The 25825-nt window shown below is 51.5% G+C and overlaps 8 protein-coding genes across 8 annotated transcripts; 4 read left to right on the top strand and 4 right to left on the bottom strand.

Annotated features, from left to right (window-relative positions):
• Positions 1 to 355: 355 nt before the first annotated feature.
• Positions 356 to 2783, top strand: IAR55_003818 (uncharacterized protein; the record flags this gene model as incomplete). The annotated part of the gene is made up of 8 exons (XM_066946924.1): positions 356 to 583; positions 746 to 880; positions 956 to 1057; positions 1113 to 1176; positions 1253 to 1925; positions 2047 to 2123; positions 2383 to 2595; positions 2710 to 2783. The coding sequence occupies 8 exons, from the start codon at positions 356 to 358 to the stop codon at positions 2781 to 2783; spliced, it is 1566 nt and encodes a 521-aa protein (XP_066802303.1).
• A 277-nt stretch (positions 2784 to 3060) lies between these two features.
• On the bottom strand, positions 3061 to 4819 carry IAR55_003817 (uncharacterized protein; the record flags this gene model as incomplete). The annotated part of the gene is made up of 9 exons (XM_066946923.1): positions 3061 to 3159; positions 3280 to 3415; positions 3495 to 3576; positions 3662 to 3883; positions 4014 to 4215; positions 4338 to 4411; positions 4496 to 4615; positions 4686 to 4739; positions 4792 to 4819. 9 exons carry the CDS (start codon positions 4817 to 4819, stop codon positions 3061 to 3063), a joined length of 1017 nt encoding a protein of 338 aa, XP_066802302.1.
• Positions 4820 to 5190: 371 nt separating this feature from the next.
• Positions 5191 to 6168, bottom strand: IAR55_003816 (uncharacterized protein; the record flags this gene model as incomplete). The annotated part of the gene is made up of 7 exons (XM_066946922.1): positions 5191 to 5226; positions 5300 to 5464; positions 5583 to 5706; positions 5803 to 5909; positions 5967 to 5990; positions 6056 to 6092; positions 6149 to 6168. The coding sequence occupies 7 exons, from the start codon at positions 6166 to 6168 to the stop codon at positions 5191 to 5193; spliced, it is 513 nt and encodes a 170-aa protein (XP_066802301.1).
• A 339-nt stretch (positions 6169 to 6507) lies between these two features.
• IAR55_003815 (cytosolic Fe-S cluster assembly factor NAR1) lies at positions 6508 to 8692 on the top strand (the record flags this gene model as incomplete). The annotated part of the gene is made up of 5 exons (XM_066946921.1): positions 6508 to 6528; positions 6597 to 6686; positions 6756 to 6901; positions 6954 to 7472; positions 7525 to 8692. The coding sequence occupies 5 exons, from the start codon at positions 6508 to 6510 to the stop codon at positions 8690 to 8692; spliced, it is 1944 nt and encodes a 647-aa protein (XP_066802300.1).
• Positions 8693 to 11123: 2431 nt separating this feature from the next.
• On the bottom strand, positions 11124 to 14452 carry IAR55_003814 (uncharacterized protein; the record flags this gene model as incomplete). Its single annotated transcript, XM_066946920.1, has 3 exons — positions 11124 to 13161; positions 13214 to 13350; positions 13439 to 14452. The coding sequence occupies 3 exons, from the start codon at positions 14450 to 14452 to the stop codon at positions 11124 to 11126; spliced, it is 3189 nt and encodes a 1062-aa protein (XP_066802299.1).
• Positions 14453 to 14734: 282 nt separating this feature from the next.
• IAR55_003813 (uncharacterized protein) lies at positions 14735 to 15517 on the top strand (the record flags this gene model as incomplete). Its single annotated transcript, XM_066946919.1, has 1 exon — positions 14735 to 15517. The coding sequence occupies one exon, from the start codon at positions 14735 to 14737 to the stop codon at positions 15515 to 15517; it is 783 nt and encodes a 260-aa protein (XP_066802298.1).
• A 340-nt stretch (positions 15518 to 15857) lies between these two features.
• On the bottom strand, positions 15858 to 20772 carry IAR55_003812 (uncharacterized protein; the record flags this gene model as incomplete). Its single annotated transcript, XM_066946918.1, has 12 exons — positions 15858 to 16019; positions 16179 to 17331; positions 17395 to 17461; positions 17515 to 17805; positions 17855 to 17876; positions 17941 to 18434; positions 18490 to 18771; positions 18831 to 18981; positions 19037 to 19117; positions 19166 to 19729; positions 19807 to 19912; positions 19970 to 20772. 12 exons carry the CDS (start codon positions 20770 to 20772, stop codon positions 15858 to 15860), a joined length of 4176 nt encoding a protein of 1391 aa, XP_066802297.1.
• Positions 20773 to 21554: 782 nt separating this feature from the next.
• Positions 21555 to 24578, top strand: IAR55_003811 (uncharacterized protein; the record flags this gene model as incomplete). The annotated part of the gene is made up of 5 exons (XM_066946917.1): positions 21555 to 22396; positions 22453 to 22540; positions 22599 to 22680; positions 22731 to 23043; positions 23096 to 24578. The coding sequence occupies 5 exons, from the start codon at positions 21555 to 21557 to the stop codon at positions 24576 to 24578; spliced, it is 2808 nt and encodes a 935-aa protein (XP_066802296.1).
• Positions 24579 to 25825: the final 1247 nt, after the last annotated feature.

Below are 25825 nucleotides of genomic sequence, written 5' to 3'. Positions count from 1 at the left end.
TTGAGTAACAACAGTACATCTAGTAGTATAGTTTGATGATGCATGACTCTGGAAGTCAGTCTCATTCGTAACACACGGTATCGCATCCGCCTTGTATGACCCGACTGCCACTTTGCCACTCATCTGCAGATAAACCCCCTGAAACGAGTAATGTGTGTGTGGAGGGAGTCCAGTGCCGTTTGTTTCAGGTTCAGCGTCAATAACCATATTCCATCACTTCACTCGTCCACTCTTCTTCCACCTTTTCTCTCGTCCATCTCTCAGCCCCAACCCATATCACTTTACCCCTACCATCCAGTTCCGGTCATCATCATCTGAGTCAGATTGCAAGTGGACACTGATCACCAATATCTCAATGTCACATCACGAGATACTATACGACCACGTCGAACCTCTCGACGCCAAGTTGCTCTGTGCAATATGCAGATCCGCCCTCGTCGACCCCGTCACGGCAAACTCGTGCAAACACACTTTCTGCAGGGCCTGTATCACCACAGCGGTGGGGGTCAAGGGTCAATGTCCGATTGATAGGAGTGTGTTGAGTTTGGGTGGATGGAGAGACACGGAGATGCTGGTGAAGCTTGTGAGCGTGGTGCATGTATCGTACCGCTCGGCAACGGGTTCGAGGATTTGGTGGTCAATGGAGGAAAAAATCCCGTCAAGAGCTCTGAGGAGTGAGATGGGGGATAAAGGGGGGGACAAAGTCGGTTTGTAAAGTGGCTAACTGATATGATTCCTTTGACAGATGCTTGTCGAGCTCAAAGTTCGATGTGCAGCCGAAGGTTGCGGACAAGTAATGCAACGCGGCTTACTACTCGTTCATCTGAGAACATGCCCAAAGGCCATAGTGACATGTCAAGACGGGGACTGTGGCTTATCTGTGGGTCTCTTCACCAGTCTGAGAAGTGTGCCGGTTGCCACAAAAGCTGATGACACGAAACCCCCGTCTGTCTAGATGGCTAGATATCGTCTTCCCCATCATCGCGCGTACGAGTGCTTTCAGCGGAAGATGGAGTGTAAGCGATGTGGAACCGTTCTGGTCTTTCGTGATCGTCAGGTGGGTACTGAACCATTGTTGGGCATGACCTCATCCAGGTGAACAACTGTCGTAGAACCATCTCCAGTCCAACTGTAAGGAAGAGACCTTGACTGCCTGTTCTCTCTGTGAAGAATCTAGTGGGTGTCGTCTTTTTGGCTTTTCGATACGTGCAGGAGGTAATCGATTGTGTTGTCATTTTGATTCTCTTTTCAGTCGATCGAGATCAAAGTGATCATCAATGGACGTGCCCCCGAGCCCTTGTTCCCTGTTGCCACTCTGCTCGAGGTTGTAGCGCTGTCATTCCTCGAGCAGAACTCGAAAATCACACGGGATCTTGTCTTTTCGCAAAGTTATCGACGTTCTTCGAGCTCCATGACGCTCGCTTGACGTCAATCTTCGATACCAACAGGGCCCACTTCAAGCGTCTAGAGCTTCAGAATAGAGATCTATCGCAAGAAATCGAGATCTTGCGAGATGAGTTGGAGGTTGCCAGATTTGAAATGCGCGATTGGAGGAGTCGGAGTGGTCGCGATGAGTTCACCTCTAGAAGTACTCGAATTCATCACGAGGTCTCTCCACCCCCCGACGACCTTGCTTTTCCGGATACATCGTCAAGTCCGTCGTTTCCTACCCACCCCACGGCTGCTATTCTGCCGTATACCCGCCACGCTACAGAACTTGCGTCAGACTCAATCATGCCAGGAGCGTTCCCCCTACCCGCACAGCCAGATCCTGATTCAGAATCGAATCATCAATGTAGGGATTGGACGGCCAGTGTCCTGGCAGGCGTGCCCTCTGACGAAGCTCATGTGAAGATCAGGAGGCTGCAGAGAGCCGCTTTGGGATTAGCTGGGTGCATGGACTCCATGGGGAGAAGAAACCAAGTGTGGGTGGTGTCCTTCTTTTTGGTTCTCAATAAGTTATGCGGTCTTGCGATCTTGCATCGACGCCTTGTCTTGTCTGGTATGGAGAGAAACAGTGACACTGAAGAGAAAGTCCTTCAACAGTCGATCTGTGACCGAAAGCATGAGGGTTTTGGAGGAAGTGGAAAACCTGAAGGCTATAGTTACTACTTTGCGGACGCGTGAGTATCACAACATCTCATGCAGCTGACGAGCTCACAGAGGTCATGAGTGACAGAAGTTCTCGACCGTCTTCACTGCATTCACAACATCAAGCCACGCGACCTTCCGACAGACCAAGTGATCGACAAGCCTCTTTTTTGATCCACGATCGACCATTCGAAGATCAGCTGTCTGTCGACAGACGTCCTTCTGACCTATACCTCTGCATCGACAACGACCCCGAACGTCTGGATTTCTACGAAAGGCGTTCGCACTCAGTTCGCGAAACGGTCGTGTCCACGCCTCATGGTCCCCGAAGTGTCTCTGCCCAGAGCTCCACTAGCAGTCTAGTGACTTCTTCAGCGGTCGCGATCAGGGCTGTGAGAAGAGGTCAAAGCGGCGCTGGATTGACCGATAGAGCCGTGGGTATCCCGTCAGAAGAAGAAGAGGAGCAGGAAGAAGGTATTCCTAGTCCCGGAAGGGGCGGATCAAGTGAGTGAACCTTGGTAGCTTGATTCATTCTCTGAGAACACAAATCAGAACAGATGGTAGCGATTCCGAGATCGGCCAGAACTCGATAGCTGACTATGAGTTTGTCTGGATAAGGATTGAGTAGGGCCAACCCCATAAATTTGATGAGACAACAAGGTCCTCGAAGGCTGAGCGGGCCGAGATTGTAGGCATTGTGAAGACACATTCTCCTAGTTCAGAGATATTGCTCTACGGCATGCATGTATGGGATATTGGCATCAGGAGGACAGGTTTGATGGTATCTTCATGCCTGCTCACATCCGTTCGTACAGTAATTCATCGTGCACAACTTGCAATGTATGATACGTTACGAAGCACAAATCATCCGTACAAGAAGCTCTTCACTACAGAATCAAGAATCACTCGTGATGTAAGACGGATGATGACCAGACCATCTACCTGAGCCACTGAGATAAGACGCTGCGCTCAATTCTTCTTCTTGGTCACTTCTTTGTCTTTCCCCTCTTTAGGCTTGAAAAAGCTCGTCAATTTCGCCATGTTATTAGTATTGACCTTTTTCAATGCCTGAATTGATCGATCAGCTTCATTCAGCCTGTAAGACCCCCACGTTGACGGCTCGGACTGTCGTAAGAGCGTGAAGTAATGTGGGGCAGAGCGGCAAAGAAGGAAAACGAATCAACTCACCTCGACACCCCTTGATGCAGGTGGCGCTTTTCTCTTCACTCCCTTAGCTTCCCGACTGGATCCAGTATTCGGATGTTGAGAGGCTGAGATCGATGCCGCGCTTCGATTTGCGAGATATGTATTGAGAGAGGTGAAACTGGCAATGCAATTGAATGTAAGCTTACCAACCATATCGCTCGTGCCGAGACTTATGGTACAGTTGGAATGTCCCTCACTCGTATGACTCGACCAACGTCGAGAGAACGGGCGGCGGTAGCCATTGCGCGAAATGTTCACAACCCGCTTTCAGACGGGCCACTAATTCATACCGAGTCTGTCAGCGATCCATTCCTCCTCCTTCTCACTCTTTAGGTCAGACTCCGGTCAGCAAGCTATCACTTACGCCGTATTAGTCCCCTGTCCGCTTCTGTGTCCAGCAATCCGTCTCTCCCCAAACCTCTAACCAGATGATCAAATTTCTCAAACTCTTCTTCTCTCGCGAGGAAGTCGACTTTCTTCCTCAGATGTTTGATGATCAAAGGAAGGGAGGGTCGAAAGTATCGTTGTTTGGGGGGTTGTGATGAAGATGCATCAGATGGTGGAGAAGGTGGAGCGGTTGAAATGACTGCAGATCGAAACGAGGATCAGTAAGACTTTCTTCGTCGGGATGAAGGCCGATGGGAGTCGTGCGATATCACAGTATCCCAAGGAGATCAACTGTTCGTTGTGAAGTAAAGAAACAGTTCCCAACTTACCTTTCTTTTCGCAACAAGCCCTGAATACCCTTAAGACGCTCTTCGACTTGAACACCCTCGAAAGATCCTCGTTGAATCCGCCAGAGACCGCAGTTGGATTTGATGTGGGGACTGTGAACGGCGGTGAGAGGGCGAAGAGGGGTGATGTCGTTATTGTTGAGATCAGGTCGGAGAGAGGTTGGAAGGGTGTGGGGCTGCCGTTCTGCGTGATGCCATTCCTGCAGTTAGCGCTGACGGCCCATACGCAAATATCCTTCGGAAAGGCGATGTCTATAGGGATGCAAGGTGAGAGAAAAGGGGGGAATTGAGACTATGCCCACTTACAGATATCGACGCCAAGATGAGAGGAATGACCAGGAACAGCGGATCAATGGGATAATGCACCAGTATAGTCCCAGCTATCCCCAAAATCAGCTTTGTAGGTAGTGGACCACTCATTGACAGCAAAGAACAGCTGGATCCGTGATATCTGCTGAACTTACCATCGATACCAGATTCACCTATGAACCATGTTCGACGATGTGACCCGTTGATCTTGACTACTTCCAGGATATTCTCGCCGCCGCACGACCTTGTGTACGGAAGATACAGTTGTGCTTGGCCTATTGAGTGGGAACGTTCTTCCTCTTCAGCTAAGAACCTCCACGTGAAGAGCAGGAGCAGACAGCTGACCTGTTCGAGGATGGGGGAGACGAAGATATCGATTTGGTCCAGAGAGGTCCACATCTACCCTCTCACTTGATCAGCTCGTGAAGCACGCGCTGAGACGCCAGCTCACCGTCTTTCACTATTGATATGTAGTCCATCTTGTCCTGTGCTTTACTCTGATCTCGCTGTTGACACACTGTGGTCAAGCGAGACAAGAATGCAGATGTCTACGCGGTTGACATTATGACTTCACGCAGCGATATTTCATGAAATAGTCAATTGTGATTGCCACCACGTGGAGAGACGCGTCGTCTTGAAGTCAAGCGCGTCGATATCAAAATGAACATTGTAATGACCATCGAGTTGCTGCTCTTGTTTCTCTGCAACCTCGACAGCATGTGACATGACCGGTGACTCTGTCTTCACGTCTTTGCATCTCTACAACTCATACAGTCTCTCAACATTCATCCCATCTACAATCCGCAACTTGTCCCTCTCCATTTCATACCCATTGTACACACGTCATCCCTCACTCCACCCAAGCTCCATACTGCTTGTGCCAATCCTGACAACGAGACAATCCATCAGCATGTTTCACGTCAAAGGCACTACTGCCACCATTTGGATCTGGAGCTCACCTCAATGCCCTTCCCAGGCCCATATCCATCATAGGACTTCGCGCCTTCAGGAACAGGCACATAGTCCGGACATGAATCGCGCTTGACAGTGATCAGTGTTGTTGAAGATGGAATGGGCGGCAGAGGGTTGGGCGAATCGATGCTCGAGGCGAAAGGGTAGATCCACTGTATCACTTGCGGTGAGCTTGCGGTGGTCTTTGAAGCGGGACAGGAGGTTTGGACAACCGGGAACTAGACGGTCCTGTACAGAGAAATGGACGGATGTTCTAGTGGGACTACTCACGTCAGGCCACTCGTCATGGTAGTTCCACAGCATGCTACTGCATTCAGTGCAGAAAATTCGCTTGGAATTCCCCATTTCTTTAGGTTTGTCGTTCTCGTCAAAGCTCACTGCGGCGTGGTACATCCTGTAGTACGGGAGGGGTTTTGCGTCAATCACTGTGTCGTATCGTCCTCCCCTTATACGAATGGATGGTCGTGAGTAGACAAATGTGTTCACCCACTTGATCTTTTCCTTCCCTCGGATGATGTTGAGTGTCTTGGTGTTCCCCATGATGTTGATGCTGCCCATATAACCACCGGTCTTTCGACAGATGGAGCATTGGCACATCTTCATGCATCGGTCAGCTTGGTCCCCTCTGAGCAACACAGATGCAGCTGATCTTACCTGATACGGCACGGGTGTATTGGACTTCAGGTGACCCAATCAGCACTCAACAGTCGTAGAAGCATGAAGGAAGAGAGGCGGAGACAGACCTCAACCGTGTACTTGACTGCTTTGCAGTGGCACGATCTTTGGGTATGTCAGCTTCCGGACAAGGGCAGACGGGCTTTGGCCACCGAGCTCACCCTTCGAGGAGTACTGGCATGGTTGAAAGATGATCGTATGAACGATGAAAGAGTAACAAGCATCAACCATCAACCTAATCTAAATCCCATCCCCCCTCTGTTGTCTATCAACGGTCCGTTGACGTCAACCGGTGAACCCCCCGGAGCTCAAGGCCGATCATGACGTGTGATTGGCTTGACAATCGATAATTATAGTTCCGCTCGGATTGGTCCCGTTGATACACGGTGGCGAGTAGGAATCTCGAGATTTCAATCACTTTTTGTTTTGTCATCCCCGACTCTCCTCGAGTGCATCACCAAACCATCTTCGTTTGCTTGTCACTGTGCATCTGCTGTGTCGTCTCGCAACATACAACAAGATGGCATTCTCCGGAGCCCTTGTGAGTCGAAGCGCGGGTTCTCTGACTCTGCTGGATCCGCGGGCTGAATTCATTCTGCTGCGTTATAGACCATCACCGACCTGGATGACTTTTTGACCCCTTCCCAAGCATGTATCATCCCCGTCAGAGGCGCAAAGACTTCAGAGGACCAGGGACCGGTGAGCCTCGCTCATACATTCAGCCTCGAGATAGTATGATCCGTCCGAAGCTGATCGACTCCTGCTCAGACCGAGATCCACATCGATGACGATAACAATTATTACGAGGTGTCGATGTACCCCACCGCCGATGCTGGACCATCCGGCGCTAGCGGAGCGGCTAAGAAAGCTCTCGAAAAGGCAGAGATCAACCTGAATGACTGTCTGGCTTGCAGGTACGTTGCAATATTCTGTCTATTCGCTCACATGCTAATTTACTCGTCATAGCGGATGTATCACTTCGACAGAATCACTTCTCATCACCCTTCAATCCCACCTCGAAGTGATCGACTTTATAAAGACAAACCCCACCAACCATGATCCCGACGCGCCATGTCATAAACCCAGACTGCCCATCCTCTCCATATCACCGCAGACGCTTGCTTCCCTTTCGGCAGCTTACTCGACGTCAACATCCCGCTCGACTATACCCCTTCTTGTCTTGTTACGTCGCATTCGAGCCTTCCTAAGTCGGCCGGACAAAGGCGGTTGGAGAGTCTGGGATACTACGTTTGCGAGACACATGAGCTTGAAGGAGACGGCGGTGGAGTTTCACGAAAGAAAGGACAAGAAGGGCAAGGGTAAAGCTGTGGAGCTACCTATGTTAGCCAGTGCTTGTCCTGGTTGGGTTTGTTACGCGGAGAAAGCCCAAGGGGATTTATTACCGCTTCTGAGCGCTGCTAGGAGTAGTCAGGGAATTATCGGAGCTCTAGCAAAGCAGTGGTACGGCGGCAGGACAAGTCATAGGTGAGTTCGAAGCTTGTTCATGCTATGACCCAAACTGAAAACCGATAACAAGACCCGATGAAATCTATCATGTCACTGCGATGCCTTGCTACGACAAGAAGCTGGAGGCATCTCGATCAGATTTCTACTCTTCCCTTTACTCTACACGCGATGTTGATTGTGTTTTGACCACTGGGGAGCTCGACCTGCTCCTGCAAGATCTCGAATTCGACCCGTACAGCTCTGTCGCCGATGAAGATATACCATCAGTCTCAGTCTCGGATGCCTCACCCTTCCCCGAGCTACTCACGCACGAGGGTTCAAGTTCTGGATCGTACCTCTCTACCATTATCCGAACTATGCAACAATCCTGCCCTAATCCGACAAGAATCATCACTCGAGAGATTCGAGGTTCTTCGGACAACGTCGAATACCTTATCCACGACACTATCACTGGGGAAGTGATATTCAAAGGTGCTAAGGTGTATGGGTTCCGAAACTTGCAGAACTTGGTGAGAAAAGTCGCCAAGGAAACGGGAATAGGACGGGCTGGACGAAGTGGCGCTGGAGCAGGAAAGCTATCTTTGGCCGTGGCTGCTAGAAGACGAAAGGCCAGGACTGCTGGGGGAGTCGCAACACCGACCACGGACAGCTCGGATGCCGAGAGTATTGCCTCATTGAGCTTGCAGAATGGCGAAGATAAGAAGCTCGACTTCGTTGAGGTGATGGCTTGTCCCGGTGGATGTGTGAACGGGGGAGGACAGATGAAACCAGCTGCTGCGGCTCAAACTCCAACAAAGGAATCTGATGCGATGGAGGTGGACGAGGAGGGGTATCAACGACCTCTGCCCGATGATGGTACAGCGCCTGCGTCGACGGCAAAGGACGGGTCGGACGCAGTGGAAGGAATGGACGAAGGCATGCGTTGGTCTACCAAGGAATGGGTAGCGAAAGTAGAAGAAATCTATTGGACCGGTCTTCCTACCCCGCCGCCATCGCCGCCGCTCACCGCGTCAAACCTCGACGAATCATTCTCGACCGAGGTCAAAACTAATGATAATGGGGCAATCAATGGTGCGGACAGATTGGCCATTTCAGACAAAGTAGCGGAAGAGATTGTCAACGAGGTGTGTGGGGACGATCCGGCGAAACGTTGGGAGTTTCTGAGAACGAGGTTTAGGAAGGTCGAGAGTGATATTCTCTCTCAGGGAGGGGTGACTCATGAGGCGGTGAAGTGGTAGTGTATCGATACCGAGCCGATGCAACACGTTGTATCTTCTCTGAATCCTGTTGCATCGACTTCAGTATTTGTGCGCCCTTATGCTTCTTGTATAGCGTCATGTAATTCATGTGGATTCATCTACACATACACATTTCCCATTATCCTCTCCCCGCCAATGTGGGAAGACCGATCGCACATACCGTCCTTCATTTCTGTTCTTCATTCCTGTTGTGCTGTGACCCGAACCTCGAATCTGTATACGGAAATGGATCGGTCGGTCGATCCCCTGCTGCACTTCGATATTGTGCCCCTGTCGTACTGTACGAGGGGAATGTATGACCACGATCGATTGAGCTCACCGGAAACGGCGCATACGCAGTATCGCTTCCATAGTGCTCTGCACGCTGTGTAGGTGCATTCGCATACGGGGGATAATGGGTAGGAATCACACCAGGATGATACAGTCCACCTGCACCAGCACCAGTAGATGATTCTTCATTTCGAGCCGTAGGAATCGTCTCGGAAGTTGTCGACATGATCAGTTATGGTCCGACAGTCGTTGTCGATACATCTGCCCAGCATGATTTTCCCACCACTCTCTCTCAATCTGACGACGTGCATCATGCATCACTCTCGCTCTCAGTCTCTCTTTGACCCTGTCGGTGTTGGTCGTTGCATGGCCTTTGGGCAGAATGCAACAGGGAAGCATGAGGCCGCAGGGACCGGATGAGATGGCAATGAAGAGTTGTGATCGATCGTCAGCCGTACAATTAAGTAACACACCCACCCCCTTGGGCGGATCTGAAAGTGGCTATTGTAGATTGTAGTTGTAGCCCGTAGGAGAGACGCGTCCTTCTGGCTACAGCAAAGCCAAGATATGATCTCCTTTTAATGACACTCACCCCTTCCCGGGAGACGGTCTCGTGCTTCCCTGTTCTATACGCACCATTCTTCTGAGTGTCCCTGATCTGAACCGAAGAAACAATAATCGTACTTACTTGCGTGACGCCTGGTCGACTAGAAATCGTCGGCGAAGTGGACACCATTGGGCGGCTCTCAAAGGACGAAGCAGCGGACCTCCAAGGGGTCTATCGAGACCTCCTTCAGTCTGAAAGGGGTGATCGGTTAGAGTAACATGTCAACTCACGGTCGTGTCTCGCGTGTCTTCTCTCGAGACTTAACTGTGGGTGCCAGTGGCACCAGCAGAATAGGTAGATGGTCCTGAGCTCATAATGGATGTTGTTGAGGTTTGGCTTGGCGTGTGTAAATGGGAAAGCTGGGTGTCTTGAACCAATGGCTATCGATGAGATGAGCGGTACTGTTTGCTTTGCAAGAAATGCAAAGACACAGTCAGGTACCTGGCCTTCTATACTGGTCATTTGTCTTCCATACTAGTCCTTCCACGCAACAGGGTTCATCGCAAAGGATCAATGTGTCATGACGGCCATTCCGCCACGACCACGAATAGCGCATCGTTACGTGAAATCCTCTCGATATCTTCGAGCACAAGTCGATATCACTTACTCGCCGAAGCCTGAGGAAAACTGTGTTACATTGGATACAGTCGAACAATGGAAACAGGAGCAAGTTGATCGATGCTCTACGCATCCTTGTGGATAGAGTGCAGCGGAAGAGTCATATATACACATGGATTCAGCTCTTGTTGTTTTAGCCTTTCTTTAGCGATTTGTCGATTGAAAGTCATACCTAGTACCTTGCTTTTTGTTTGACAATATCACTGTGGGACTTCAGTCTATCTAGAGCTGCATCAAGCCCTTCTAGAGATCCGTGTGAAGTTTCTTGTTGTCCTCGTTATCCTCGTTATCCTCGTTGTCCTCGTTTGTCCTCGTCATCCTCGTTATCCCCGTTATCCTCGTTATCCTCGTCATCCTCGTCATCCTCATTATCCCCATATCGTGCTGTCCCGTTGTGTGATAGGGCTCATTGACTGAAGCCACATTGAGCATCGTGACAGACGACCACTGACATCAGATCCAGGGAGACTTCTTTCCGTCAGTATCACATCTGACTGATATCCACTGGCGGCAGCAACAGTGCTCTCATCTGACATTGTTGTGTGTGAGTATGTGCAAAAGACGCAAGTGGTCTGTGTTGCTGTAAGTTTGATCAATGATAAAAGCTAGTTTAAAAAAGATAAATGTTCCGATGAATGACAGAAATATACGGTCTGTTCTCTGATATCACTCCGAGGCAGTCCCAAAATCCGCTTCTCCGCACTGAAAGGAGTCTCATATCCTGCTGACCGATCGTCATTTTGCTCGGCATCACATCGTCGCTTCATGGCTATGGCGGTGCCACCTCACACTTCATGCCTGCCCGCGTTTCGCAACTGTATTTGCGACATACGCACCACCCATACACTGTTAGCATAAGCGATGGTGCCAGAGTGGCTTGTGCTTAGCGGATCGGCGCCATTGCTGCATGTCAAGCTACAAGCCATCGAAGAATGAGAGGTCCTGAGCTGAAAGGCCTCCTTTTCCTCCCACGGCACCGATCGATGAAGCGCCATTGATCTTCGCTGGTACACTCGGCGGACTGGCCAACATCGGTATTGGAGTCATTGGAGTCGATGTATTCGTCCTCGGTGCAGATATCGGAGCCAGAGCATTGCCAAACATCGAAGGAGAGCTCGTCGTTGCTCCCGGTGTGACGGCAATCGTCATCTCTGGCGTTGCCGTCAAGCCAGTTAGATTTGTGGCATATCCATCATTCAACAAATCGTTCTTCGCACTCGAGCTTGGTCGACTGGGAGGGGGAGGAGAGAGGAATGGAAACCCAGCGGAAGCAGTCGACATCACGCCCACCTTGGGTGGCGGTTCCAGTATGGGTGCGACAGGACTCGGAGGTGCAGGCCACCGTCGACCTTTCGAGGCTGAAGCACCTGAAAGCAGGTTGATGGTGGGTGTATGATCTAGCGATCCTGGCCTTGCATGATTTGTTGGTGTTGAGAAATCCGCCAATGAGTTGTTCAGGTGATGCTGGAAACCAGGAGTTGGTCGCGCTGGTGTCTGTACTGGGGCGTTAGATACGTTAGGTTGTACTGTTGGGACTGTCCGGTTCGTATTTGACTCGAACGCTGAGAAGTCGCCGAAATCGTCGAAAGTCGTTGCAGTTGACTGCTGCGGTGTACCGAAGTCGTCAAAGTCGCTAAAATCATTTGATTTTGGTGTGGTTGGAACGACTTTCGATGGTCTGCTAGAGAATGACAGCGGCGTCGAGAGCGTAGCAGGCGGCACCGGTGGTGGTGGAGAGAGTAATACAGACGGAGTCCCGGATCGAGAGGGTACCAGTGGAGTGGCGACCACAGGGGTAGGGGTAGACGGTGCTCGTACAGAAGGTGTAGATCTGACCTTCGTGGCAGGAGCGGACGGAGCGAGGGAAAGGAAACCGTCCCACGCTGAAGATGAGGATATTTCGGAAACAGGCGATGCGATATCTTGCTGAGCAGGAGATTGCGTTCCAGCCGACGAAGGTCCCGCGAAGTTGAGATCACCAAGCAAATCTATATCTGTCGGCGCTGGCGCTTTCATCCTTGCCACAAATTTCCCGCTTGATGTCCTTGAGCCAGCGGAAGCGTAACCCCGCGGTGGAGGCGCAAGTGGTTGTGGTGAAGGTGCAGGTTTTGCGCTCAGAAGACTTTCCAGACTGGCTATTTGTTCCGTTCTGCCGGGCTCCAAGGCTAACAGATCTCCGACGCCTTTTTCAGGAGGTGGCTGGGTCATCGAGGGAACTTCTGACAAGAAGGAGAAGTCGTCTGCAGACAATTCGAGATCCTTCGCATCATCTGCATCTTGATGATGAGACGGGGATCCGGACGGTTTGCGGGATAGACGACCGAAGAATCGAGATACAGCTGATGGGGCGGGAGCGGGAGCAGAAGCAAGGGGAGGCTGGGCCGGCGAAGCTTGAGTCAAAGACCCGCTTGGAGCGGAGTGTCCGGCTGCATCATGAGACATGGGCGGTGATAGAAATGACGGAGAAGGGGAAGGAGGTTTGGGTGACAGATTCGCAACGGAAGGAGCTCGAGAAGGGGGTAAAGTCGGAACTTTGACATCGCTTGAAGTTCGTTCCAGTGCTGGGAGAGAAGTAGCGGATCTGACCTCCAAGATTCCTCCTCCAGAAGTCGTGAGCTGTCGTTCAGGTTGCGGTCTCTTTCCCCAGAATGACCACCGACTTTTCCCACCCTCATCCATGGGCGCGGACGCTTCTTGATTAGGAGCATCCGGTTCTCCTAATCTTGACCTGGTGGTCCAAGATGGTTCCGAAGAAGACGAGGAAGCTAAAGCTAGTGCATCTGCGCGTCGTGATCGTCGGTTGGCAGTCGCTGCGAGGAGAGATGTGGATGGCGCAGGATTTGGCCGTTGAAGCGCATAGACGAACCGCTCGTGTGTGACCAGTGATGCAATGACAGGCGGGTATGTGTTGACATCAGGCGGTATTGTTGACAAGGAACGTAGTCGCTCGGCACTACTACCGACTATCAGCTGTAAATCATCACGCGCCCAATGTCTCGACGTACGCATCGTCCAGGACGGATTTGATGATCTCTTCCATTTTCATCTCCTCTGCGCCCGTCAACTTTTCTAATTCCACCTGTATTAAATTACCAGCAAGCTCTGTCCAACCCTTCGTCAGGCCGTCAATCTTCTCTTGAGGCTAAGGAGATCCACTATCAGTCTCCATATCTCTGTGTTGCGCCGATGCTGTCACAAGACTTCGCGCGAGCAGGCCAGGCTTGACTCACTGCCAGCTGCTGCTTGAGCCGTATTCTTCGCTGTGCCTCCTCCCACTCATCATCTTCCTTGGCCTTCTGCGCTACGCTTCCTCCCAAAAGTACGGGTGGCCTGCTTCCACCCCAGCCATCACCCTCCGTCTCTTCATCCGGTTCCGCTGTATGACTGATCGCTCCGAAAGATGTGTCCCCTCCACCCCAGGTATCGCCGCCTGATCCTCCCCAACCGCTTCCTTCAGTTCCCTTGGTAACGTTTACATTTTCTTGCATTTCACCCCCCCATGACTCATCTCGGGGTACATCAGTACCTCCTCCTGATCCCCAAGGATCCCCGGATGATCCTGCGGTGTTTGATCCTTCGAATGCAGTTGCTTCTGAGAATCGTCCAAAGTCGTCGCCAAACGATGGCGACTTCGGTAACCCATCCATCGGATTGAAGCTAGATGATCCTCGTCCCTCGGAGAGCTCGTCATGTATTGATCTCGCTGGTGAGGCGTAGGTCGAGTGGACTGACCGAGCTGGTGAGCTGTATGCGTGAACAGGAGAAAAGGAGGACCGCTGTGGTGTCGAGCTTCCTGCTTCTGGTGTATGTGGAAGGGATATGGCTGCGGCGTCGACTAGCGCAGACGATTCGGGCAGAGAGTTGAACTGAGACGGTGGAGTGTTCAACGTCCATACAGCTTCTTGTTGCGGAGCAGGTTCCGTCTCTGTCGTCGGAGGCGTAATTGCCCTAGGAGGAGGGACATTCCCTCCATCTCCCCAGGGCGCATCTGTCGCTGTCGCCCAGTCCATTCCTACTCCTTCATCTAATGGAGTTTCTGTCCCTATATCATGTTTCAGCGGGTCATCATCATCCAGTGTTGGCTGGCTGACTTTGCCCACAGGACCAGGCGTCGGCAGACCCCATGGATCTCCCACATCGAATCCGCTCGGAGGGGGAGTTGCACTTGCTCGCTCTGGCCCAGAGATTGATGAGGTCGGCTTTGCAGGTGTCGACCATGATGGTGCCGCCCATGGATCGTCCATGGTGGGAAATGGAGTGTACAATGAGTAAGTGTCAACGATGAGACCAATACAGTCATTGCAAAGAATGGGAGAGCGAGAAAGTGGACGCGGGGGAAGTTGTCGGTAAACGTTGTCGCGTGTCACGTGTCACGTGGATGATATGTAGATGGGTCTGATCACCTCGCCCATGACATCTTCGCTGGCACTGCTGCTGACTATCATCCCTCTGTGCCGCCAGTACCGTTGTCGACCACATCCCTTGGTGCGAAACCTCTCCGGACTCGACTTGGCCCATCCGACCCGATGTCATTCATCCCTACTCACACCCATCCTCGACCTCGGTCTCGTTCATCCTCGATCTCACTATCCATCGCTCGATCATCCGCCGTCCTTTCTCTCGGTCACTTTGCCCCTTCAGATCCACAGAATCTACACGATCTCGAATCGAGTAGCTTTACTCCTCCTCATGATACCAGTCGACATGTTCATGTTCATGTTCATGTCCATGGCCATGGCCATGGTCATGGTCCGTCAAGTGGGTCTGTACTGAAACGGAAATTGTCGTCTGGAAGTAACGGCGGTGGATTGGAATCTATCCCAAGCATGGATGATCTTATCTCGATCTCTCCCTCTTCTCCTGCAGCGGTAGCGTTGGAAAGATCCATATCGCATCCCGCACTACCGAGTATGATCTTGGCGAAAGAAAGAACTGGATATGGGTATGGGAATGGGATCCGTCCACTTGATTCGATTGACGGGATGATGGAGCGAGATCACGGACAGGACGAAGTGGAAGCGCCGTTGTTATCGGCCACTCGATCGAAAGTCAGGTTTCAATCTCCCTCACCTACCAGTCCACAGGACCACGAAGACGATATACGAAGCGACGGATTCGAACATGATGAAGGCGACGACGACGACGACGATGATCATGATGATAGGTCTGTCTCAACTGGCGTAGAATACGATGGTCCGTTTCAGCCTCCAGACTCGAAAGAGCTCCTCGGCATTCTGTTGTCATTTGGGGGGGTCGCAATTCTGGCAATTGCAGCTGGATTGACTACCATCTTCGATTGGGTCTTATAATACCGGTTGCATTTTACGACTACAGACGAGTGCGGATGGCCCCCATCACGGCCATCACCCGGGACATTGTTTGAATCGGGTCACGCCCTGCTCGTGAGCAGCGGCAGTCAGCCATCATGGTGGTGATGGAACCGATCTACGACCATCATCTTTCCACCCCGATGATCAACTCTCGTCCATCTAAAGGACTGAAATGGCATACAACGTCGTGACATCTCGTTATACATGTGCGTGCGCGTATACAGGTTGCGTGTATTTATACTGATGTTACGAATGCAGATGATTTTTCAATTCCACTCCTGCCGAGACGGGCTTCAAGCGCCGCAAATCTCCCTCACGATCAAATCTTCGACGTACCCTCCCTCTCAATCTCCATGTCCGCTCCCCTTGGCCGCGCATCGCTTCCCCCTCCACCGTTAGTCGCTGTATAGATCTTCGCGCCGATCTTGTCTTTGACATATCGACCTGTCCTGGCGATCTTGAGCTGGAAGATACCTTTATGCTGTGGACGAAGCCAATGGTTTCGGGATTCGTAGCCAGGAGTGGGCACGAAGAGGGAACGAAGCATATCGGTATCAGAGTTCATTTGAAGTAGAGAAGAGTGGTCGCCGTCAGCTATTCACTATCAAGCGCGAGAATATTTGTTCCGTGAGATACTCACCCGCTTATGCAATGCGTGTGTATGCTTTCTCCTCTCGGACATGTCTTTATCATCGTCCTCGCCGTCAAAGCCCTTGTCCAGACTTGCCCCAGTGATTCCCACACTTCCAGCTCTTCTTCGCCCCTCCCTCGCTGCTGCTGTCCCTTCACTACTTTTGAACTCTCGTATATCGTCGTCATAGTCTTCAGCTTCTGAGTCGTCATCATCACTGTTGTCGTCCTGACTGTCCAAGTTGTCGTCTCCCTTCAGGTCCGCCGTGATCTCTTCCCTCACACTCATCTTGTCCATCCCATTGTCCACTTCTCGGCTCGCTTCCCATGCTTCGTAGACCTTGCCAAACCTCAAGTCTCGTTTGGCAACCTTGCGATGGGTCCTGCTCACTCCTGGATGGAGGACAAATGACACGTTGACATAGCCAATATGGGAGGGGGCGGGCGTAGTCGATCGTATCGAAGAATTCGACGAGAGTCGTTTCATCTTCTTTGAATCTGTTCGAGATAAGGTCCCCGGTCTGCCATCCTCATTTGATAGATCGTCGGTCGAAATCTCCTCTGAGCCTACGTTGTCCTCAGCACGAATGGCCGCGGCGACATCAGTCGTGTCCCATATTCGTACTCTTCGATTATTCTCGCCGTCTCGTAGCTCATTCAACCTTATCACTCCCATCCCCAATACCTTTCTCTTTTTCAACATCCCGCTTTTCTTGCCCACGAATGTGATCAACAAGGAACACGAATGTCGATACATGATCGCCAATCTTACAGGCCGAGGTGATAGGTCCCACTCCAGCTCTCCTTCCGCTTGAGATTGTGAGCAAGTCGAGGCGACCGAAGAAGCTCGAGTTCTTTTCGCTGGAGAGGCCAAGCGCTCCCGATCGTTTCGGGTGGATGAAGGAGTGGCGGGTGTGTTGATTCCTACTTCCTCAGAATTCGACGGTGCAAGCTCGTACTTGTCCGAATCTGTATGAAAGATTACACTAAATCCCTTGTCCGAGCTCCGCAGGAAATCAATGGGCGATACAGAAAACGATCGAAGTTGAAGCGTGGAGACATCGTAACCCGATATACCTCTTGACAACTGCATGTCTAGCGGTTTCCACAGCAATGAGAGTCGGATTCGTCCCCAGCCAAGACCGCCAACGAGCGGAAACCATCTACGTCCCGAAATTAGATGATCAACTGGCCAGTGCAGTATTCAATTCATATGCTCAGCTTACCGAGTGATCTGACTTCGAGCAGAAAACACCTCCCTCAGTGAGAGGCTAACCAGTCCGAGTATGGGGTCTGTGATTCAAAGGTTTAGCTGAGTGTAGTTGATTTATCGAAGTCCGGCTCACCATGTTCCCTATTCCTCTCGTCTCTTACTACGAAGACGACCTTGGCCTTGGTCCAATCTCGCACAAATCTTTCGCTGACAGCATTGAAGTAAGGTAGCGGTGTGACTTGCTTTGTTCTGGTCCTATACACCAGTTTATCGTTCAAGTGGACCTCGCAATATGCCGAAGGTGGATCGGGATTCTCAGTAGGTGTACGATCAACAAGACCAGCGAGTGCCGGGGGACCGCCAGCCGCCGAACGTTTCGAGTGCGAGCCAGAATATGTGCCTGATAGCGGCTCCGTCTCGAGATCTATACAAGAGTCAGCTAACACAAGACGACGAAGACGCGACGTGCTTACCATTGCATTGATGTATATGAAACTGAAACGGCCCATCATGTCAGCTTGGTGATGGCATAATGACCGGATGCAGACGCGGTACTTACTTGTAAGATCCCGCAGGTAAGATTCTCTTTGGGTTTAGTGTCTGCTTCCAGCTGATCCTTCTCTTTCTCCCCTGTGAACCAAGCCATAGTTTCCTTCCTCTTGCCAGCCCTGTCTTTCACCCACTGCTCATCCTGACCGTCTATTATTTTGGCTATCCACTGCATCCACCATGGAGGAGTCTGGTCTTTGGGCTCGCAATTGACTTCCTTGTCCTCCCGTGATTTGGCGATCTTTGCAGCGCTTTCATCCGGAGACATCTGCCATAGAGGACAAAATTGGACCGACCACTCCAGCGTTCCAGAAGATCTCATTCCTGGTCGATCGCCTTTGAGAGGATCGTAGCGGTGATGGAGGCGATCACTTGTTGTATCAACGAGTTCTGTGAGGTCAACCTCCAGTACCCCCACATCATCATCAGCGGAAAATCGGTCAGAGTCGCAGACGCGGAGGCGTAATCGCTCGCCAGCTTCGATGGCATCGCTAGACACCAGCACTGCCAAGGTAGCACAATCAATTTCCCAACTCATCAGGACTTGTGAATCACTTACCGAAAGCCTCTTCTTGCCATACAGGATCCCTAGTGTGACCAATCGTTCTCGTACTATATAAAGGTTTATGATACTTGGAAAAGCTTATCGAAACATATGGATCACAGCTTCCCATTGAATCAGCCTTCGGCAGATCTTCCGCACCATGAATCAGAATGCGTAGTACCCCTAAGTGCGATGTACGCAAGGATGCTTCACGTCCTAGCAGAAGCCGATCCAGGTCGAGCGAATATGCTTTGGGTCGGACAAATGCCTCAGCTACTTCTTTGATAGATGCCTTGACTAAACAGAGAGGTCAGCTCCAGATCTTACAGAGTAAGCAAGCCAGAGGAGTGACCAACCGAAAGTTTTCATGCCAGGGATGTCCATAGCGTTGAAAGCACCTCGAGCCAAAGGTTTAGCCGAGATGTCATAATCGGGCAACGACGGTAAAGAAAATGTACCAGTCCGAACGAATGGAGGAGTTGCGGAGAGCAGAAGCCTCAGATTCACCTAAACGAACAAATCAGCCTGACGATCGTGTCTTCCCGCTGGCCAGTGGACTTACAGTACCCTTGATGGACAATACGTCGATGTACACTGGCACTTCCGATCTGCCGATGCCTTTAACTCCAATGCCGAAGTATGACTGTCATCCGGTCAGCCCGAGCGTTCACTCATAGGCAGTTCAGCTCACTAAGCAGTGTAGCCCTCTGCCCTTTCTCTTCGCGTCTTCGTTCCTCGTGTATTCGAATCCTACCTGAAAGTTTACGTATTGTCCAACATTTGGATCTTCTTCATCCATATCTGTGTCTCCGAATCCGCCATGTTTCCGTTCACCATCTGGTACTCCTGCATCACCTTGATTGTCCTGTCCGTCTCTCGAAACAGCTCCCGAACCATTATGCTGAGGCGTATGGTCGCCATCTTCTGATCGCGGAACGTTCCTGCCTCTCGAGACCTTTTGCAGGATTCTATCTCGTTTCCGTCTGGTTTGCGCCTCACGTGCCACATCGTCAGATCCCGCGCCTGATGCGACACTGGAAGTAGATATGGATCGAGACATTTTTGGAGCTCTGGGCTTCTGAGCAGATGTGTTGGAGGGCGACGAGGCATACCTTCTGTGACCCTTGGCGGGATCTTCTCGAGACTGTTTATGAAGAGTGAGGGAAGCAAACCATTCCTGATCGGTAAGAGAGCGAAGCGAAGTGAGAAGGACAGGTTGAGAGCCCAGAGATGCGGAGGTCAAGCGAACCGACGTCTATGATGATGCCCAACGCATCAGCAAGTACTGATGGTATTTTACAAAATCGTAAGTACGGGAAGGGCATTACTCACCACGATGGGGGGAACTTGCTCCGCAAGAGCATCTTCGAGAAGGTCAATGAAGGGCGTCAAAACATCCGTCGAGATCAACGGGAAAAGAGCATAGAGGGCATGATTGCTGAAGAATACATCGTATCAGCTCATACGTCCGAGTTTCGTCTTCACGGTAGCTCACACCCAGTCTACAGCCGCTTTCTCTTCACTAGTCGCCTCCCGCTGTTCTTCGATTTGGCAGCTCTTTCCTCCAAACCGTGCCGAAAAGGAAACGTCTATCCCAGTCGTGATATAAGCCAGTCCACCGCATGCTCCGACCATGAACCAGAGCGGAGACACCCGACTAAGGGTCATGAATAGCAGGAACACGAAGTATAACAACCATTCCGAGAGAGGTGCCCCGAACAACGCACTGTCTTCGTCGGTCTTCTGTGAAGCTTTTGGCTTTCTTGGTGGTAGAGGTGGAGGCTTGGGAAAGGCTGAGGAGAGTATGTCGACGGCTGGTGAAGCGGACCTCGGTATACGAGAGAAGGTGGTGGAGACCGACGATGTCGCCTCAAGGTTGATAGCCTGAGGCGGCGTAGAGTCGTCACTGGGGTCTTGGTGAAACGAGCGGCCATCGCTGCTAACTCGTATTCTGTCGGGAGTCTCGCCTGACAAAGGTGAATTTGGACTGGTCGGAGATGTCGAGTCTGGAGGCGTAGCTGGAGTGATTGCTACCGTGACAGGAGATGAAGCTGAAGGAGGTGGGATGACTGTGTTGATTTCAGTCGGAACAGGTTCTTCATTGAGGATCAAAGGAGCTGGAGTAGTGGCTCGACTGGAAGATATCCGAGGGGGAAGTGGCGGAGGGGTAGGGGCCATAGACGTCACCGCGACAGGGGGCACGGACGCTGCGAGCGATGGTTCGTCTTCCTCCACCTGACCGCCCGGGTGAGAGGAAGGTGTCACTCTGCGTGGAGGTAAAGGGGGAGGTTGGGACATGATTGAGGGGTGATCGTCTGGCTGTGTTGTATTAGGACATTGTAGGTTGCTCGTGCAGAGTGTATGGTCGAGAAGAGTAGGACAAATGTCTCGCCCAAGTGCTAGATGTTGCAGTCGCTTGCATCGTTATAGCTCTCAGTGAAGAGAGAGAGAGAGAGATCAATGATAATGATGATACGTTGCACATGCTTTGTCCAGCGCAGCGGATCAGGCACAGGAAATGACGCAGCATATGACAATTAGCCTACAGTGACAACAGTTCCCACGTGGCGATGCGTTCTGGGTGGCAAAAGAGAAATCGTCTACTCAACGTAGATGGATGCACCAATTCCTTCCTTAAAGAGCTCTGCGATGAAGAAGAGCATGCGGGATGCTACCTCAGACTCCAAGGCGGTTGCATGAGAGTGCGCAGAGAGGACAAACGCTGCTATGGTAGGGACATTGCTGCACGGACGGTCACACATGAGAATCACACAGCAGCCCTGCACCAACCCAACCCACATCATCATTCAACATGAAACACAGCAAAAAAAGGGCGGCGTGTGTTGATGTGGTTTGCAGGGGGACGATACTGGGAAAGGTTTCATCAATCTCCCATGTCTCTATCTCTCTCCAGGATCGATTTCCTGCGTTGGGATCTATAGACTCTCCTCTCAACTGTACTCCTGCTCCGTCGCCACGTCCATTGCATTCTTTGATGAAAAGAATGTCATGCGCCACAACTGCAAGATAGAACCGTTTGCCTTCGCACCCTGTCATCTCCTCCGGCCAATCCTCTCATCATGACGCGTCGCAAGCCCAAGACATCAGTGGACGTCACACAGTCCCCCATACCTCCCCTCAATCCTCCTCATGCTCCCATGCCAGGTTCACCGGGGACCGCGATCAAAGAACGTAAGAGGAAATCGTGGTTCTCGCTGAGCAGGACCAGACCTCCTTCGATTCACTCCAAGGAATTGCAACCTCTTCCTGGTCAGGGGAACACTCCTCCAGGGGAGACTGATGGTGCTCCACCATCCTCTTATCGACCGCTCGAAGAACGACTTCGACCGGTTCAATTTGCGCCTAACAGGATCGCGACACTTTACGTTACTCCGTCTGAGCGTAACCTCTACCTCGCCGCGATGTCTCAGCTTGACCAAGCACCTCCTCCTTTGCCCCTCTGGAGTGAACCCCCTCCAGCTCTTCCTCAACTCAGTACTGAGACACCTTTCAGCACACCTCGTGTGGGAAGCCGACAAATGCAAAACACGCCGGAAGCTCCCATCAACAATAATTACCATCGTCTCACATCGAGGCCTATGAGTCCGAAACTCGTCACTTCACCAGGTATGCAGCCGTCAGGTCTGATGGTACGCGACGAGTTCCAACGGAAAACTCCCCAGAAGCCATCCAGACATGCTCTTCTTGCCCTCGCCGCTCCGGCCGCAATGCGGTTCACCGGCTTTCCCCCAAGTGTGATCTTCGCTGTCGAAGGAGTGCTGAGGGAGGAATGGCTGAGAGGCATTGTCAAGAGAAGTGAGGGCTGGGACCAGCTGCGGAGTCGATCAGAGGACGATGATTTTACATGGACCGTAGAGATGGCCGGTCGTGTGTGGAAGAAAAAGGGGAACCAGGAGCTTGAGTGAGTTCTGACGTCCCCTGATACAATGATTCACGCTTACACACCATTCCCCACAGCACAATTCGTCTGGTCTTGGGTATATTCAAGGTGCTTGGTATACACGGTTGGAGTCTGGTGAATAGAGTTAAAGCAGGTGAGAGGAAGGTGCGTTGACCATAGGCCACTATGGCATCAGGCCCGCGCTGACCACTCTGACTAGCAGAAGGACGTTCACAACCTGCTTTTCTCCTATTCCCCAGACACCGCTTTGGCTCCTCCCGTCTTTTTCGCGATCTCTGTTCCATGTAAGCATCGAGTCTCCTGGAAATCTGTACGCGGCCTGATCCACTATTAGTGGCCGACCGCCTCTCTCTTATCTCGGCCCCACCGAAATCTACACCCGCTCTGACTTCCGCTATCCGCAACGCCATCATTGACAAGTCCTCTCATAAAAATATCCAATCCCGAACCAATAACACCGGCACCAGTGGGCCCACAAACCAGACTGTTACAGCTGCGTACACACAGAGTACCAAACCCAAGTGGCAGGGGTACGATCCAAGAGGAATCAAGCTGGAAGGATGGGTGCACGATGGAGTGTATAGATTCTGGATCGATGGCATGAGACGATGGCTTGGCGGTACAATCAAACGTAGGGTTGTGGAGAAGTAGGTCGAGCTTCAAAGTGAGCTCCTTGATTCCGCTGATGAGGTCATCCAGTCTTCATCCTCAGCTGGTCCTCGGAATAGTTGGTGAAATCGCGGCATTGCATTTTGAGTTGGTCGGGTCTGTTCCGCTTCTTCCGCTGAAAATAGGTAGAGATGTCCTTGTCTTTTCGTCTCTCCCGTCATCGGGACTCAAAGTGCAGGATAGCTACGTCTTTACGAAGACTGCCTCCGAATCCTCCGAAGCTGAATATGTTGCTCCAATCATGCCTTCGCCTGCTGCGTCTCTTCAAGCTTCTCAACAGAGTCAACAGAACGATAACAGCAGACAAGTCGCACCGAGGGGCAGGCCTCAGCCATGGACCCTCGACTTAGAAGATCAGTCCTACAATCATTTGTCTTCCTCCAACGGATCTGTCGACTTGCCGCCACCGAACTCAGGTGAAGTTCAGGAGGTATTTAACCGCCGCGGCGCCAGTCTTGATACCTCTCGTCCTCTGCTTCCACTCACAGGACTCCAAGGCGCTGGTCGTAAGAGAAATGTACTCGTCAAGAAATCGTCTCTTCGCGATCGCGACACTTCAGGAGGCGGCTACTCCTATGGTACAATGCACCATCCTTCCGAATCCGAGCAAGCGGTTCGGATCTACAGTGAAGACGACCAGTGGAGTATCGTCGATCGTCCCTCTAATGTTGGGCACCTCGAAATCGCGACTGATGACATCGCGAGTGTCACTGCACCCGCCTCACCTCGAAGGTCCAGCTACGGAAACGTTACACAGCCTGCAGTTGGGACTGTCACCGACGACTGCTCGGTGGATGTGGATGATCAACACGATCAGCCGCGGGAAAATTTGCACATGGGTCCTGATACACCTGAATCAGAGATGGGCGCAGGATCCGAGCTGAATCACGCCCATCCGATCTCGCAGCCTCTCACATTGGGTCAGCCTATCCGACCTGATCTTGAAGCAGACCCAGATCACGTCACGGTCCCGCTGAGGGAGACAAGCTCCTCTAGGAGACCCCGACACAACCTCGTCGATGTGAGTGTCAACAGTGTCCATGGGTCGATGGGATATCTTCAGTCTGTCATCTCTGGTAAATCAGAGATCGACCATACAACCCGACAGGAAAACATTCATCCCCCGCTTCCAACTTCAGAGCGCTTGCCAGAAACTCCCTCTCAACCACTCCCTGTCGCAGGGAGGACCGAGTATCCTGACATCGCCGAACGAAGAGAATTCGGACAACCGACTCAAGCTTCTTCAGCGACGATCAGAACGCTCCCACGCGTCCCGAAGGTCGATACGCCATTGAGCCCTCGCAGTGCAAAACGAAGCGGAGGTGAGGAAAGTTGGAAGCTGAGGATCGCGTTGGGCAAAGACAAGTCTGAGAAAAGCGACAGTGATTCTTCAAGTAGAGTGTGGGACGAGGTTAGGGGAGCCTGGATGGACATTCCCGGGAAGGGAGAACAAAAAGGCGATGAAGGTAGAAATGGCATTGGTAGCGCGAGGACCAGGGTGAATATCGGTTGAGGCGTTAGGGAGCCGCTAATCACAGAGTATGAGATCTCTCCTATTCTATTACACGAGACATGCAATTCATGATACGAGCGACTTGGTCAAGGACTCGACCAGCCCTAACATATTGTAATAGTGCGAGGCTTCCATCCACAATGTCCTGGTGTTGCAGCTTTGAGGTACCAACAAACCCCCTAAACCCATGGGAATGACATCGGTGGTGCATTCTGGGACACCAATGGGTAGCACAAAGGGAGTTTCAAAGGATCTTTCATCCATTGTGTGGTGTCCTTTCTGATTGCACCTGTAGCGCTCGAAGTGTTTCCTATCAGCAGTCAACAGCAGCAAATTGAAGCTCATGGTATAAATACTGTCGGAACTCGGTCCTGAACTTGACAACCAGTCCCCACAACACTTCACAGTCATATCTGCCAGTCAACAAAGACCACAGGCTTTGATCGTCATTTTCATTCACACACCATGTCTTCCTCCAATGACAACAGCTCCTTTGCTGATTCTGACGCCGCATCGATTGCCCTCTCTGTCGCTGACACAATTGTTCCTTCTGATGCTGCTTCTATCGTCTCGATTGGTGGCAGCACGATTGCTCCTACAGATGATTATCCATCCACCCCGCTTGGTGGCAATACAACCCCGTTCTATGCATCCACCGACCTTGTGCATTTTCGGCCTCGTCCTTCTCGTTCGGACCCGACACCTGTCGAATCGAGACCTGTTGAGGTCGAGTTCCGTTGCGACGTACGACCCTATTGGCGGTCTGGTCAGATCAAGCTTGTCGAGGTCAGTCAGCTGGCCTCGACAGCAGGACTTGGAGATCCAGGGAAAAAAAATCAAGCAATGGACCTTAGCGCGCTCAAAAAGCAGTTGACCAGCAAACAAAGAGTGCTGCTATTCTGCAAGAGCAACAACGGCAATTCATCTTTGCGCATTGTCGATCCCCATGACCCTGAGGATTATGCGTCATTCCATCTGGATACAGAAGTGACCGACTGGTTTGACGGATTCGACCACTTCGAAAGCAGAGACCTTTGCATCCCCAGGTCAGCCGCGTGGGAAAAGGTCAGGAGGGAGCTACAGAGATCTCGGTCGTAGTTCATCCAGTTACGCTTCCGTCATTCTGTTTGTTGAAGAGATGTTACAACTGTGATAATCATCCTGTCCCTTACGGAAATTGCAATTGTGATATTTGAGCCAAGGCGGCCTCGAATTCTGATCTGTGATTCCTCTGACCCATCATTCAC

This window comes from Kwoniella newhampshirensis, chromosome 7 (genome assembly GCF_039105145.1).
Source record: "Kwoniella newhampshirensis strain CBS 13917 chromosome 7, whole genome shotgun sequence".
Taxonomy (NCBI): Eukaryota; Fungi; Basidiomycota; class Tremellomycetes; order Tremellales; family Cryptococcaceae; genus Kwoniella; species Kwoniella newhampshirensis.
The sequence above is the reverse complement of the archived record's forward strand: the minus strand, read 5'-3'. Positions and strand labels throughout refer to the sequence as shown.